Below are 15508 nucleotides of genomic sequence, written 5' to 3' on the forward strand. Positions count from 1 at the left end.
CCACGACTGTGTGGACACTCACGACTCCAACACCATCATTAAGTTTGCCAACGACATGACAGTGGTAGGCCTGATCACCGATGACGATGAGACAGCCTATAGGGAGGAGGTCAGATACCTGGCAGGGTGGTGCAAGGTCAACAGCCTCTCCCTCAACGTCAGAAAGATAAAGGAGCGTATCGTGAACTACAGGAAACAGAGGGCCGAGCACGCCCCCATTCACATCGACCGGAGCTGTAGTGAAGGGGATCGAGAGCTTAAAGTTCCTCGGTGTCCACATCACTAAGGATCTATCATCATCCAAACACACCAACACAGTCGTGAAGAGGGCACAACAATGCCTCTTCCCCATCAGGAAGCTGAAAAGATTTGTCATGGGCCCTCAGATCCTCAAAAAGTTCTACAGCTGCACTATTGACAGAATCTTGACTGGCTGCATCACCGCTTGATATGGCAACTGCTTGGCATGCGACCCTAAGGCGCTACAGAGGGTAGTGCGTACGGCCAAGTTTCCTGCCATCCAGGACCTCTATACCAGGTGGTGTCAGCAGAGGAAGGCCCTAAAAATTGTCAAAGACTCCAGCCACCCAAGTCATAGACTGTTCTCTCTGCTACCGCACGGCAAGCGGTACCGGAGCACCAAGTCTAGGACCAAAAGACTCCTGAACAGTTTCTACCCCCAAACCATAAGGCTGCTGAACAGTTAATCAAATGGCTACCCGGACTATTTGCATTGTCCCCATTTTTTGTTGCACTGACTCTCTTGCACTGGCTCAATGAACACTCACTGGACTTTACCCACATACTCACACATACTTACACTGACACTCCAACAAACACACACACACACAAACACACGCTTACACACACACATGCAAATAGCCGCCACACACACACACACACAATTCACATACGCTACTACTACTCTGTTTATTATCTATCTTGATTGCCTAGTCACTTTTACCCCTAACAACATGTACATATATCCTCAATTACCTCAACTACCTCGTACCCATGCACATTGACTCGGTACTTCTTGTATGTAGCTTTGTTAATGTTATTTTATTGTGTTATTATTTCCATTTTTTATTCCGAAAATTTTGTTTACTTTTTAACTCTACATTGTTGGGAAAGGGCTCGAAAGTAAGCATTTCACAATAGTCTACACCTTTTGTATTGGGTGCATGTCACAAATTATTTGGGGGGGGGATTTTATCAGGCTTTTAGGGGTGCATATTCACACCAGTCCCCTAACCCCAATGTTTTCCTGTTCCTGGGGACCCAAAAGGGTGCACTTTTTAGTTTTCTCTCTAGCACTCACACACTTGATTAAACTAATCAACTCATCATCAAAACTTTGATTTGAATCAGGGGTGTATTCATTAGACAAAGACTGTACCAAACAGTTACAAAACTTTTTTGCAACGGAAACCATTGGACAAAATCAGGTAGGTCCCTCCCCGTTTCATTCCATTTACTTCTGTAGCTTCCTTTTGGTTCTGTTTGGTTCTCTAGTGAATAGACCCCAGGTGTGTGAGTGCAAGGGCAAAAACAAGAATGACCACCTCTTTGGGTCCCCAGGACCAGGATTGGAAAACACTGCTCTATCCAAGGGGCCCAGGTTGCAGCCGGCCAGCAGTGGGGCAGAGGGGGAAGGGCCCAGGTTGTCTCCGTCCAGCAGAGGGGGAGAGGGGAAGGGCCCAGGTTGTATCTGTCCAGCAGAGGGGCAGAGGGGGAAGGGCCCAGGTTGTCTCTGTCCAGCAGTAGGGCAGAGGGGGAAGGGACCAGGTTGTCTCCGTCCAGCAGTAGGGCAGAGGGGGAAGGGCCCAGGTTGTCTCCCTCCAGCAGTAGGGCAGAGGGGGAAGGGACCAGGTTGTATCTGTCCAGCAGAGGGGCAGAGGGGGAAGGGACCAGGTTGTATCTGTCCAGCAGTAGGGCAGAGGGGGAAGGGACCAGGTTGTCTCCGTCCAGCAGTAGGGCAGAGGGGGAAGGGACCAGGTTGTATCTGTCCAGCAGAGGGGCAGAGGGGGAAGGGACCAGGTTGTATCTGTCCAGCAGTAGGGCAGAGGGGGAAGGGACCAGGTTGTCTCCGTCCAGCAGAGGGGCAGAGGGGGAAGGGACCAGGTTGTCTCTGTCCAGCAGAGGGGGAGAGGGGGAAGGGCCCAGGTTGTCTCCGTCCAGCAGAGGGGCAGAGGGGGAAGGGACCAGGTTGTCTCTGTCCAGCAGAGGGGCAGAGGGGGAAGGGACCAGGTTGTCTCTGTCCAGCAGAGGGGCAGAGGGGGAAGGGCCCAGGTTGTCTCCGTCCAGCAGAGGGGGAGAGGGGAAGGGCCCAGGTTGTCTCCCTCCAGCAGTAGGGCAGAGGGGGAAGGGACCAGGTTGTATCTGTCCAGCAGAGGGGGAGAGGGGAAGGGCCCAGGTTGTCTCCCTCCAGCAGTAGGGCAGAGGGGGAAGGGACCAGGTTGTCTCCGTCCAGCAGAGGGGGAGAGGGGAAGGGCCCAGGTTGTCTCCCTCCAGCAGTAGGGCAGAGGGGGAAGGGACCAGGTTGTATCTGTCCAGCAGTAGGGCAGAGGGGGAAGGGCCCAGGTTGTCTCCGTCCAGCAGTAGGGCAGAGGGGGAAGGGACCAGGTTGTCTCCGTCCAGCAGTAGGGCAGAGGGGGAAGGGACCAGGTTGTCTCCGTCCAGCAGTAGGGCAGAGGGGGAAGGGACCAGGTTGTATCTGTCCAGCAGTAGGGCAGAGGGGGAAGGGACCAGGTTGTCTCCGTCCAGCAGTAGGGCAGAGGGGGAAGGGACCAGGTTGTCTCCGTCCAGCAGTAGGGCAGAGGGGGAAGGGACCAGGTTGTCTCCGTCCAGCAGTAGGGCAGAGGGGGAAGGGACCAGGTTGTCTCCCTCCAGCAGTAGGGCAGAGGGGGAAGGGCCCAGGTTGTCTCCGTCCAGCAGTAGGGCAGAGGGGGAAGGGACCAGGTTGTCTCCCTCCAGCAGTAGGGCAGAGGGGGAAGGGACCAGGTTGTCTCCCTCCAGCAGTAGGGCAGAGGGGGAAGGGACCAGGTTGTCTCCGTCCAGCAGTAGGGCAGAGGGGGAAGGGACCAGGTTGTCTCCCTCCAGCAGTAGGGCAGAGGGGGAAGGGACCAGGTTGTCTCCCTCCAGCAGTAGGGCAGAGGGGGAAGGGACCAGGTTGTCTCCCTCCAGCAGTAGGGCAGAGGGGGAAGGGACCAGGTTGTCTCCCTCCAGCAGTAGGGCAGAGGGGGAAGGGACCAGGTTGTCTCCCTCCAGCAGTAGGGCAGAGGGGGAAGGGCCCAGGTTGTCTCCCTCCAGCAGTAGGGCAGAGGGGGAAGGGACCAGGTTGTCTCCCTCCAGCAGTAGGGCAGAGGGGGAAGGGCCCAGGTTGTCTCCGTCCAGCAGTAGGGCAGAGGGGGAAGGGACCAGGTTGTCTCCCTCCAGCAGTAGGGGCAGAGGGGGAAGGGCCCAGGTTGTCTCCGTCCAGCAGTAGGGCAGAGGGGGAAGGGACCAGGTTGTCTCCCTCCAGCAGTAGGGCAGAGGGGGAAGGGACCAGGTTGTCTCCGTCCAGCAGTGGGGCAGAGGGGGAAGGGACCAGGTTGTCTCCGTCCAGCAGTAGGGCAGAGGGGGAAGGGACCAGGTTGTATCTGTCCAGCAGTAGGGCAGAGGGGGAAGGGCCCAGGTTGTCTCCGTCCAGCAGTAGGGCAGAGGGGGAAGGGACCAGGTTGTCTCCGTCCAGCAGTAGGGCAGAGGGGGAAGGGACCAGGTTGTATCTGTCCAGCAGTAGGGCAGAGGGGGAAGGGACCAGGTTGTATCTGTCCAGCAGTAGGGCAGAGGGGGAAGGGACCAGGTTGTATCTGTCCAGCAGTAGGGCAGAGGGGGAAGGGACCAGGTTGTATCTGTCCAGCAGAGGGGCAGAGGGGGAAGGGACCAGGTTGTATCTGTCCAGCAGAGGGGCAGAGGGGGAAGGGACCAGGTTGTCTCCGTCCAGCAGTAGGGCAGAGGGGGAAGGGACCAGGTTGTATCTGTCCAGCAGTAGGGCAGAGGGGGAAGGGACCAGGTTGTCTCCCTCCAGCAGTAGGGCAGAGGGGGAAGGGCCCAGGTTGTCTCCGTCCAGCAGTAGGGCAGAGGGGGAAGGGACCAGGTTGTCTCCGTCCAGCAGTAGGGCAGAGGGGGAAGGGACCAGGTTGTCTCTGTCCAGCAGAGGGGGAGAGGGGGAAGGGCCCAGGTTGTCTCCGTCCAGCAGAGGGGGAGAGGGGAAGGGCCCAGGTTGTCTCTGTCCAGCAGAGAGTCAGAGGGGGAAGGGCCCAGGTTGTATCTGTCCAGCAGAGGGGGAGAGGGGAAGGGCCCAGGTTGTCTCCGTCCAGCAGAGGGGGAGAGGGGAAGGGCCCAGGTTGTCTCTGTCCAGCAGAGGGGGAGAGGGGAAGGGCCCAGGTTGTCTCTGTCCAGCAGAGGGGCAGAGGGGGAAGGGCCCAGGTTGTCTCTGTCCAGCAGAGGGGGAGAGGGGAAGGGCCCAGGTTGTCTCTGTCCAGCAGAGGGGCAGAGGGGGAAGGGCCCAGGTTGTCTCTGTCCAGCAGAGGGGCAGAGGGGGAAGGGCCCAGGTTGTCTCTGTCCAGCAGAGGGGGAGAGGGGAAGGGCCCAGGTTGTCTCCGTCCAGCAGAGGGGGAGAGGGGAAGGGCCCAGGTTGTCTCTGTCCAGCAGAGAGTCAGAGGGGGAAGGGCCCAGGTTGTATCTGTCCAGCAGAGGGGCAGAGGGGGAAGGGCCCAGGTTGTCTCCGTCCAGCAGAGGGGCAGAGGGGGAAGGGCCCAGGTTGTCTCTGTCCAGCAGAGGGGCAGAGGGGGAAGGGCCCAGGTTGTCTCCGTCCAGCAGAGGGGCAGAGGGGGAAGGGCCCAGGTTGTCTCCGTCCAGCAGAGGGGGAGGTGGGGAAGGGCCCAGGTTGTCTCCGTCCAGCAGAGGGGGAGAGGGGGAAGGGCCTAGGTTGTCTCCGTCCAGCAGAGGGGGAGAGGGGGAAGGGCCCAGGTTGTCTCTGTCCAGCAGAGGGGGAGAGGGGGAAGGGCCTTGGTTGTCTCCGTCCAGCAGAGGGGGAGAGGGGGAAGGGCCCAGGTTGTCTCCGTCCAGCAGAGGGGGAGAGGGGGAAGGGCCCAGGTTGTCTCCGTCCAGCAGAGGGGGAGAGGGGGAAGGGCCTTGGTTGTCTCCGTCCAGCAGAGAGTCAGAGGGGGAAGGGCCCAGGTTGTCTCCCTCCAGGAGAGGGGGAAGGGCCTAGGTTGTCTCTGTCCAGCAGAGGGGCAGACTATTTGAAGCAGTAAGCACTTTTCACCAGCCGAGGGTCGGGGGATAGTGTTACAGTAGAGATACAGGGGCTATGACTGTCCTTACCTCTCAGTAATAAACCGCTCATACCACAAACCGTTAAAGCTGAGTGCCATTTCTCTGACCTTTAACCTTATCCCTATATCGTTATGTTTTATGTGCACCCCCAGTTAAACTGACTAGGAAGATAGGATACATCTTAAGTTACGACGGTGGGCGGGTAACCTGTCTCGTGACGTTTCTGAGCTCTTGTTTCAAATGTTGATTCTGACTGAAGTATATACCATAACAACACAATTCTGTGAATCTCTGAAAATTCAGGCTTTCACAATAACTATTGTGATCATGTGAAAGTCAGGAATAGGATTCATCTGTTTCACCAAACCCTCAATGTCATCTGTTTATGTGTGTGTTTATAGGGCAGACTATCATAAATATAGTACAATAAAATCACTCACCTGGGATTGAGTTTCTATGATGTAGGCTACTATTGGAGAACGCCTGCTTTTATTTCATCAGTCCATATTCCTATTTGAATAGTGCACCAGGCTGTGAGGAAAATACATTGTTCCAAAAAGGTGGCTATCATGTGTCCCTTCTTAACAATGGATGTCCTATGGACATGTGGAAATGTGGTTTCATGTGTTTATGAATGGGGACTTATTCAAGATTGAAGTCAATTGGCTGCGACAGTATTGATACAGGCTCACTAGTACTTACCTGTGCTGTCCAAAAGAGGGAGCAGCGTCTTTCATTTTCCTATTCAGAGCCATTGCATTGCTTGGAGCCCCATATGACCATTGTTCCAAAAATAAGCATGTACCTTATTAGATGTATTTACCCAGTCATAGCCTAGGCCTACTGCATGGAAAGAGAGGATCATGTATTTTTTGCCAATTTATCATTAGAATATTGAATAGTCATATGTGGCGTTATCAGTGATGATCATTATGAAAATATGTATGAAACAACCTTTAGCCTACGTACCTCCATTACACCTCAACGTTTAGGCTACGGGGGCGCTACAGAGCTAGACTACATTTAAGCCTTGATCATACCGATAGTGTTATTGGCAAAATGGTCCGCAGCATCATCTGGATATGTGTGTAACAACAGTTCAACATTCACCTTCTGCTACCATTTCTGTCAACTCGTCTACACATACAGTTTGACCCATACGTTCGATAAATCCAACCTGTGCACCATATAGAACGCACTGCAACTACCTCTGCAAAGCAATACTGCAAAGCAAACGCAGCGTTTCATTGGAAATTCATGTAATTCTGGTGTACCAAAATGCAATGACGCTGTCGGTGTGATCTAAGCGTTAGGCTATCCCCTGGCTGACTCGACTCACGTCGATGTGTGTGTTCGCATGTGGAAAGCATTTGTATATTGACTCTGCCAAAACAGTACACAGTTACAGACCCTTCTACATAACAAGGTACTTGGCTAGCTAGTGCTAACAAGGATTATGGCTACTGACAATATACATGTCTCTCCACCCTAACAATGGTTATGGTCATTGTCCACAAAGCAGCACAGCGGGCTGTCTAGCTCCCGCCTATCCTTTCTTTGAATTGGTGGATACATCTCATTATTGTAACCCTTTTTAAAATATTTGTTGATGGTTGTTGACGTCAACCGCCTGTATTCAATGGAGAGAGATGCTATGCTACTAGCCTCATGCCATGAATATGCATGGCCATCTCGAGACAACTCCGATATAAAGTTTTTTTTTCTCAAAGTTGCCGGGATGTCACGTCCTACTTATATCAGTACACTTGTAACAACTTAAGCATTACGAAACGTATATTCAACCAAATAAACCTCACGTAGCATATAAGCCAAATTTGTTGACCAAATTTGACATTCTCTCTTTGACCTCCATACAAAAACTCCTTGCTTGGTCGGTGAAACACTGAGGAAACACCATCTGCTGGAGGGAGACAGAGTTTCTGCCGAGTTTGACCTCTCTCTTCCTCTTCCTCTCTGGTGCTAGCCAACTTCATTCAATAATTTGCTTCAGCTGGCTGGTGTGTGACTGTGGTTGGTTTGACATTGGATAGTCTATCTCTGGGGCCAGTTAGGGACCGTCAATAAGGCTCCCGAGTGGCGCAGCAGTCTAAGGCACTGCATCTCTGTGCTAGAGGTGTCACTACAGACCCTGGTTCGATCACGGGCTGTATCACAACCAGCCGTGATCAGGAGTCCTATAGGGTGGCCCAGCGTCGTCCGGGTTAGGGGAGGGTTTGGCCGGGGTAGGCCGTCATTGTAAAATAAGAATTTGTTCTCAACTGACTTGCCTAGATAAAAAAATAATAATAATTGCACAATGTAAATGGGACAATACTTTCATGTTGCACATCTTTTAGTTCTCTCAATAAATTATTTTTAAAATGTGTATATGGATTTCTGCAATTTCAGTATAGTTTGAGTTTTTTTATTATGTAATTTAAATTTAGAGCTATTGAAAATAAATGATATTGTCCCATGTACATTGTGTAATTTACTGATGTTCTCTAACTAGCCCCATTTGGATATCAAACGTAAAAAACAAATTGACCAAGGGCATTATGATTGGGTAGTGTGCAGCTGCGTTCCGAATTGATGATTACTTTGGTGCTGTGGGCAGGTGTGAAATAAACCCAACCCAAGGAAAACCATTAGGGTAACTTTCATTTGGTTACATTTCATCTTTTCCTATCATTAAAACCCTTAGGGTAACTTTCATTATGTTACATACCATTTTTTCCTATCATTAAAACGATTAGGGTAACCTTCATTCTGTTACATACCATTTTTTCCTATCATCTCTGTTTTGGACGAGACTGACTTTATGACCAAAATTATCCTATTTAAACGTTGTAGTCAATTTTGACACTAGAATCGATGCCTCATATCGATGCTACATAGGCCGTTTTCAAAACGAGAAGTTGCTTTTTAGGGGCAGTCGCTCTTTAATAAGCAGACCGATAAACAGACTGCCTGCCTTCCCGCATTTGGGACAAAAACTCCCATTGCTAGGGTGGATAGAAAACCATCTCCTCATTATATACGAGTGTTAGCCAGACTCCTCCCTAGCTCTATAGACCTAATTTGGCCACAATAAGTGCGTTCGAGCGAATCACTTTTGTCAAGTCCATCGTTGGTCACCGTCTTTCAAAGTTAAAGAAATGGCCCAACATGTCGACTGCATGAACTTCACAAAAATCATGTGATCAAAGGACATGCAGGTTTTTATGAAGTCGCCTTCACGTCACTGCAGTTGCTTCTCACCAACTGCACCATTCAGTCATCACCTGCATTGTGGGAGGCAATATTTGTAACCATTTATTAGGGTGTTTTTGTTTGACCCACAGGAAGGTGGCTAAAGATGTGACTGACACAGGAACCAACTTTGCCACGATTCTAAAAAATGAAAGAGATATTTGAGACCTATCTCTAACCAATTAATTGTACACAAGTTAGAGTTACAAGTTACAAGTTATGTTTTCAGTTTGTGAGTGTGTGATATGGGGGTGTAGAACAGGGAATGCGCCACAATTTTGTAGGAAACAGGTGGGGGTGTTTCGACTAGATAACACAGCCACAAAGTTAGATTCCACAGCTACAAAGTCAATAATGGCACAAAAAAATGCTTAATTTAAGGTTAAAGAGTTAGGCATAAGTTTAGCAGTTTGGTTAAGGTTAGGTTTAAAATATAATTTTAGGAAGATAAATTGTAGAAATGGGTGGGGTTTAGCCATAATTATGACTTTGTGGCTGTGCACTTTGCTTTATGAAAGTACAATATCTTAAAAATTTGACTGCTGACATGCATCAACAGTGGACTAATGAAAAAAATAACAAAAGACAGTATTTTGAGTGGATTTTCTCTTTAACTAGTAAAGACCCAGGTGGAGGTGCACCACATTCAGTGTCCTACCTGAAATCAATCAGAGTACACAAACAATTAATTCAAACGGACCAATAAGCTCACAGTTCCAAGTCACATGATTGAAGTAATTCACCACTTCTAGGCTTTCACCTGTGTATTTTTTGGGCTCAATATTTATTGCAGTTTTAGTTGAGGAGTACAAGGAATAGTCTCAGCTAATGAGTGAAAAGTAGTGTCTGTAACTAAAACCTACAAAATACCCTGACCTTCAACATTTGGAATCACTTGTTGTCCACAATCAGTGTCTTGTGGGCCACACCTGTATATATCCAACATCATTCTCAAGCCGGAAAGGTTGCTTCCCTTCCTCGAGGCCATGGCCAGTCTAAACGATTTGAGTGCGCGGTTTTACTCCTACAACAAGATGTACAGTTATGATATGCGACTCCAGAGCTTTGCCGATTGGCCTTTTCGTGAGGAATGTCAATGCACACCTGAAATGGTAAGATGAAGAAACCACCATTCAGTATCGCACAATGTTTCCTGTCAGTGAGGATGCTGGGGTCACCTGTAACTCTCAAACCTTTCTGTATGTGGGGTGTTCAGTAGTTAAATTTGCCCACTGTTGCCTCCATGTGAACTACAATTCCAACGCCATGTTTTAATGTTTAGAAATGTCAATCATTGCTTTCAAACCGGTTTTTGAAACATATGCTGATATGCACATTTTCATATCAGAGGAAAAAATCTTTCAAATGAAGACCCACTTCTTGCAGCAATTTTGCACAACTCAACAAGCTGTTGCCGCCAGTTGAGAAACTAAACTTCCTCCCCAGTTAAGATTACAAACAGGTGTTCAGAGCATGCTAGATGGCTAATTAGCACAGGTAGACACCTATGTCTTCTGTAAATAAGAAATGTAACATGGAGATGTGGCCTTGTGGGAACACTAACCCTATAAAGGTGTGTAGTATTAAAAAAAGATATATATATATCACTGTTTCCAAAACTATTGCAAGTGACGAGTTCATTTTGGGGTAAGCAAAACTCCCTCGCTAATAGGCGCTAAAGCCATTAGTGTCTGACTGGGGTAGGGTCACCTGATACCTTACATTTCAAATAATGTCATTCTGACCAGACCTAACTGGGAAATGACGGGCAGGGAGAAAAAAGGTCATAATGTAGATCAAGCACTTATTTTCTACAGGAGAAAAACTCTTCTTTTTTTTCACGTAGACATGAATCAGCCTTCTGACATCTACATGACACTGTGACCCTCCAATATGTCCCTGGTTGTGCAGGTTGATTATGATCCAACAACCTCCTCATGATGCCCCTAGCTTTGAATCATAACTAGGACCAGTCTTGGGCAATTCTGTCACACACAGAATTGCCCAAGACAGATCTAGTTACACTTTGGACTTCTCCATTGGATGATATTTGTTGGACTTTTATTAAAGCGGTTACACGTTAAGGCTATTGCGTAAACTGCTGTGATTGCATTTGAGCCCTTCCTGGCTGTCCAGGGTATGGATGTGTCCAATGTGACATGTGGAGATTTACTGTTAAGCAGGTGCTAAATTTAGTTTTGTCTGGTGCATTTTCTTCAGTCCTCCCTTGACCCTTACCCCTCCCTCTGCTTCTGGTGATAAACTGTGGTGACTGCTCCCTGCCATGTTACTTCACCCTGACACAGCCACACCACATAGTCAGGCCCCTACAATGTTACCACGTCGCTTAACCCTCAAACAGCCAGGGGGGGTAGACGTAACATGGTAAACTTAAAATGAGTCTCCCTCATTTAGGATATGTATTAATTTGTTGATGCCGTCATCCATTTCGTATATTACGAATTATAATTCATATGTTATGTATTTTCAATGCATATGTTACAAATTCCAATTTGTTGCCTAAGTTAGCTAGAGACATCACTACAGACCATGGTTTGATTCCAGGTTGTATCACAACTGGCTGTGATTGGAGTCCCAAAGAGCGGTGCACAACTGGCCCAGCATCTGCTGTACGTCCAGGAATGTTTTGTGAGCACTGTGACTATATAAAATCCAGAAAGTTGTAATAAGTCATCACAAACCTGATGTATTTAGAGACAGTGTACCATTTATGTATTACTCTCAATAGGAAAATAATGCTTTTACACAATGTAGAAAGATAATATTTCACAAATGACTTCAATGACAGGTATTTGTATCAACACTAACTTTTATAATGGATGTATTTACAATGTTTACGTAGGAGGTTCTAGGGCACAGCATGTGCTTCAGAAGTAGCTAGACTTCTTAGGCTAGCCAGTATAGGCTATATATTTGAATTGTTTTGATTCTCCTAAACATAAGTTGAGAGCATCAATGAAAAATGTAAATTGAGCACTGCTAGGTGGCTAATGTTAGTTAGCCTAGGGGTAGGTTTAGCTAAGAAGTAGTTGTTTAAATGCTAAAGTTGTCTGTATTGAGATTGGCCTACCATGTGACCTCACCTACACTTAACTCTGATCACATCAAATGTCTACTAGTAGAATGGTGCATTGGCTCATTTAATCTGGTACACATTCACTGGCTGCACCAGGTTGCCAGTTAAGGTACTTACAGCTAACCCTCAAACAGCCAGACAACTCCATCAGGCAGCCTGATAGGGATCTTATCTCCAGGAATTTTCCCTGACCAGGACAAATCAGGCTCTAATTTTGGCCTCCTACCCGTCATTGATACACACCTGATGGGCATCAGACCATAGGCCTATGTTAGATATATTGTGTGACTTGCCAGTGTCTATTTACAGATGGACAAATGCAGGGTTTGTCCACTGCTCCGTTGTGATTTAACAGTGTTAAAGGTTGATGCTCCTTCTGAACATGTTACCTGTATTTGCAGATGGCGACGGCAGGGTTTGTCCACTGCCCCAGTGTGAACGAGCCTGACGTGGCCTGCTGCTTCTTCTGTCTCAGAGAGCTGGAGGGCTGGGAGCCTGAGGACAACCCCTGGTAAATTTGCTCCTTACACTAGAGTTATTACTGGTCAGATAAAGCTCTGTGCCTGAACTGTTTAAGAAACCATCAAGTCCTCCTCACCATTCACATTGGATTCAATACCATTATCGTTCAGTAGAAACGCTGTACCATTTGACATTATGTATTATCAGCAAAGCCTTTCAGTTGTCATGTTAAGTCTTAATGACCTACATGTCTCTGTCTTGTCTGTCCTCTGTAGGTCTGAGCATATCAAACGGTCTCCTAATTGTGGCTTCCTGGCCATGAAGAAAGACTTTGGGGAGCTGACTGTGGCTGAGTTCTATCACCTGGAGCAGGAGAGACTGCGTATCTACATTGTATGTCACCAACCCTATATATGTATATAAACTCAGCAAAAAAAGAAACGTCAACTGCGTTTATTTTCAGCAAACTTGTGACTAACCGAAATTGAATAATGTGTCCCTGAACAAAAGGGGTGAGGGGGGTCAAAATCAAGTCAGTATCTGGTGTGGCCACCAGCTGCATTAAGTACTGCAGTGGATCTCCTCATGGACTGCATCAGATTTGCCAGTTCTTGCTGTGAGATGTTACTCTTCCACCAAGGCACCCGAAAGTTCCCGGACATCTCTGGGGGGGGGATGGCCCTAGCCCTCACCCTCCGATCCAACATGTCCCAGACATGCACAATGGGATTGAGATCCGGGCTCTTCGCTTGCCATGGTAGAACACCAACATTCCTGTCTTGCAGGAAATCACGCATAGAACGAGAAGTCTGGCTGGTGGCATTGTCATGCTGGAGGGTCATGTCAGGATGTGCCTGCAGGAAGGGTACCACATGAGGGAGGAGGATTTCTTCCCTGTAACGCACAGCGTTGAGATTGCCTGCAATGACAACAAGCTCAGTCCGATGCTGTGACACACCGCCCCAGACCATAACGGACCCTCCACCTCCAAATCGATCCCGCTCCAGAGTAAAGGCCTAAGTAACGCTCATTCCTTCAACGATAAATGTGAATCTGGCAATCACCCCTGGTGAGAAAAAAACGCAACTCATTACATTTACATTTAAGTCATTTAGCAGACGCTCTTATCCAGAGCACTCATCAGTGAAGTGCACTTTTTGCCAGTCCTGTCTGGTCGAGCGACGGTGGGTTTGTGCCCATAGGCAATGTTGTTGCCGGTGATGTCTGGTGAGGACCTGCCTTACAACAGGCCTACAAGCCCTCAGTCCTACCTCACCTCAGCCTATTTCGGACAGCCTGAGCACTGATGGAGGGTTTGTGCGTTCCTGGTGTAACTCGGGCAGTTGTTGTTGCCATCCTGTACATGTCCCGCAGGTGTGACGTTCGGATGTGCCGATCCTGTGCAGGTGTTACACGTGGTCTGCCACTGCGTGGATGATCAGCTGTCCATCCTGTCTCCCTGTAGCGCTGTCTTAGGTGTCTCGCAGTACGGACCTTGCAATTTATTGCCCTGGCCACATCTGCAGTCCTCATGCCTTCTTGCAGCATGCCTAAGGCACATTCACGCAGGGACCCTGGGCATCTTGTATTTTTCAGAGTCAGTAGAAAGGCCTCTTTAGTTTTCTTAACTGTGACCTTAAATGCTTACCGTCTGTAAGCTGTTAGTGTCTAAACGACTGTTCCACAGGTGCATGTTCATTAATTATTTATGGTTCAATGAACAAACATGGGAACTGTGTTTAAACCCTTTACAATGAAGATCTGAAGTTATTTGAATTCGTAAAAATCATCTTTGAAAGACAGGGTACTGAAATGGATGTTTCTTTTTTTGCTGAGTTTCTGTGATGTTTCCTTAAAAAAAATGATTGTTCCAATGGGAAAATTTGTCTTGCACACATCGTACTGCTGTATCAAGAATAAACATATACAGGTAACTGCCAAAATAATAGAAACTGCAGTTAATGAGGGATACAGTTGTGGTTCCTGACTTAATTAGGTAATTAACATCCCATCATGCTTAGGGTAGTTTACAATTGGCTCATTCATCCCCCTCTCCCCTGTAACTATTCCCCAGGTCGTTGCTGCAAATGAGAACGTGTTCTCAGTCAACTTACCTGGTAAAATAACGGTAAAATAAATAAAAATAAAATAAATAAATAAAAGGGTCATGTATAATAAAACTGGGCAGGCCATTATTTTGGCTTCCATGGCTAAGCCCCCATAGGATGACAATACAACCCTTCCACGGGGCATGAGTGGTCACTGAATGGTTTGATGCGCACTAAAACGATGTTTAACATATGCCATGGCGGTCTCAGTCACCAGATCTCAACTCTGATTGCTTATGGGAGATTCTGGAGCTGCGCCTGAGATTGCATTTACCACCATCAATAAAACACCAAATTATGTACTTTTTTTGTGGAAGAATGGTGTCGCGTCCCAATAGTTCCAGACACTTGTAGAATATATGCCAAGGTGCGTTGAAGCTGTTCTTGCGCGTGCTGGCCCAACCCCCAATGTAAGACCCTTTGGTGTTTCCTTTTATTCTGGCAGTTACCTGTAGATCTCATTCAAGGCAAATGCTTGATGAATAGTACATTGCCCTTGGAAGTTTTATGTAGACTCAGGCCTTCACTTAAAGTTATGATATTCTTTAGGTTTATGAGCTATATTTGATACTTGCTGTAGTGTTGCGGTTGTTTTCAGTTTACTAATGTAGGCCTAAGCTATTGTCATTTCTACTGTTGTAGAGGAAGACTATCCATTTGAAGATCGCCAATTTTCGAGATGAGGTGGAGAAAACAGTTAATTACATGAGGACGCTGTTTGATTCGGGATCTGTAATGTAGTTGTGTATTTTAGCCTTTGGTGTTTTATCTGTAAATATTTTAGTGAATAAAGCTCTTCTATTTTCTATCGTGTTACATAATGTTTTAGAACTTAGAATGCAGAATTGCATTTTACCACAAGGTGGTGCCTTCACACTGGTTGTCTGTAGCCCTGTTTTCCAGTGGTGGAAAAAGTACCCGATTTGTCGTACTTGAGAAAGTAAAGATACCTTATAATAGAAAATGACTAAAGTATTTTTACTTTACACCATTGCTGTTTTCCAACATTGTCACAGACATGTAGGCTACTATAGCTCAGCTTCTCTAGCCCACATTCATAAGAGCATCTCGTTTGGCGTGTGTTGCATTTAGACATTTTGCCTTTTTGATTATAATGGGAAGATTGCATTGACAGCTTTGATCTGATTGCCGATTAGCAATCCGCATTGCTAATCGGACACTTTCTGGACCGTCATTTATTTTTTATTATTTTAAAGGCACAGATTAACAATGTGGATTTTCCTATGATTCTCCCCCAAAGTACTTG

General features: G+C 47.6%; 1 protein-coding gene across 1 annotated transcript; it reads left to right on the plus strand.

Annotated features, from left to right (window-relative positions):
• The first annotated feature begins 9286 nt into the window (after positions 1-9286).
• birc5b (baculoviral IAP repeat containing 5b) lies at positions 9287-15047 on the plus strand. The gene is made up of 4 exons (XM_071373398.1): positions 9287-9686; positions 12073-12182; positions 12409-12526; positions 14884-15047. The coding sequence occupies exons 1-4, from the start codon at positions 9561-9563 to the stop codon at positions 14980-14982; spliced, it is 453 nt and encodes a 150-aa protein (XP_071229499.1). The 5' UTR covers positions 9287-9560; the 3' UTR covers positions 14983-15047.
• The last annotated feature ends 461 nt before the right edge of the window (positions 15048-15508 follow it).

The sequence above is a fragment of the Salvelinus alpinus genome, chromosome 28 (assembly GCF_045679555.1).
Source record: "Salvelinus alpinus chromosome 28, SLU_Salpinus.1, whole genome shotgun sequence".
Taxonomy (NCBI): domain Eukaryota; kingdom Metazoa; phylum Chordata; class Actinopteri; order Salmoniformes; family Salmonidae; genus Salvelinus; species Salvelinus alpinus.

Excerpts from the sequence above, each read along its gene's own strand:
- birc5b (XM_071373398.1), top strand. The coding sequence starts at position 9,561 with ATGGCCAGTCTAAACGATTTGAGTGCGCGGTTTTACTCCTACAACAAG. Across the intron at positions 9,687-12,072 it reads GTCAATGCACACCTGAAATG|ATGGCGACGGCAGGGTTTGT; the intron begins GTAAGATGAAGA and ends CTGTATTTGCAG. Across the intron at positions 12,527-14,883 it reads AGAGACTGCGTATCTACATT|AGGAAGACTATCCATTTGAA; the intron begins GTATGTCACCAA and ends CTACTGTTGTAG.